The 776-nt window shown below is 50.2% G+C and overlaps 1 protein-coding gene across 1 annotated transcript in view; it reads left to right on the top strand.

Moving 5' to 3' along the window:
- Window positions 1–330: 330 nt before the first annotated feature.
- Window positions 331–776, top strand: part of EMH_0048360 (uncharacterized protein) — a gene marked incomplete at both ends in the record, with an annotated part of 1,225 nt that continues 779 nt past the window's right edge. The window contains one exon of the mRNA XM_013496397.1: window positions 331–567. Coding sequence (XP_013351851.1) covers window positions 331–567 — 237 coding nt within the window. The remainder of the gene's footprint in view (window positions 568–776) is intronic.

Below are 776 nucleotides of genomic sequence, written 5' to 3'. Positions count from 1 at the left end.
TTACGTACACACGCACGCAGACAGCTTCGAAAACCCGAGATTATTGATCTGACATGTGGAAAAACATGCACGCTGTTGCACTCCATCCTCTGCACAAGGGCCTGCCAAGCTTGAATTGAATATTTCCTTGTTCCTTTCCGTGTTCATCATATATTGGCCTTGCTTCTGGTGTTTCTACTGTGTAANGCTATTTTCTCTTCCCCCCTTTCAGGGGAGTCAGTGTCACAGCAGATACCGCGCAAACAGGACATGCGGACACATCCCTTCTTTAGGCTCCCAAGCGTCTCAGTCAATGCTTCAGTGAGAGACATCGTACTCAAACGGTGGCCGATGCCTCGCCAAAGGACAGTATGCGAAAGCAGAGCACTGTTGGGGATTAAAGAGCTCTTCAAGAAGCCTTTCCTGGACTCGAAAGATCTAGAGCATCTCATGACACATCTCGAGCAGCTCGTCGAGTATTCGATTTATCGTGCGAAGGAGAACATCGGCCGTTTGAGCCCCAAATACATTGTGGCGAAATTGGGCTATGCCCTGTTGGTGACGGATGCAATATACGCAGCGAGTGAGGTACTAGGAACGGCCTCCAAGCGCCCACAATGGTGGCAGCAGGTCATTGACACACTTCCAGTCTATATGGGTCCGCCTTCATCTGCTGCTCCAAATGAGAAGGCGAGGCAAAATATGCTTTTGGCTCGGTTCTTGCACAGCGCTTTGGAGTTTTATAGGTGTGGCGCGCGTCCTCCAGCATCAGCATTGGTCCCGCTGAAGCAAATTCT

Source organism: Eimeria mitis, genomic scaffold (genome assembly GCF_000499745.2).
Source record: "Eimeria mitis Houghton genomic scaffold, Emh_scaff2080, whole genome shotgun sequence".
In the NCBI taxonomy this organism is placed as follows: domain Eukaryota; phylum Apicomplexa; class Conoidasida; order Eucoccidiorida; family Eimeriidae; genus Eimeria; species Eimeria mitis.
The sequence above is the reverse complement of the archived record's forward strand: the minus strand, read 5'-3'. Positions and strand labels throughout refer to the sequence as shown.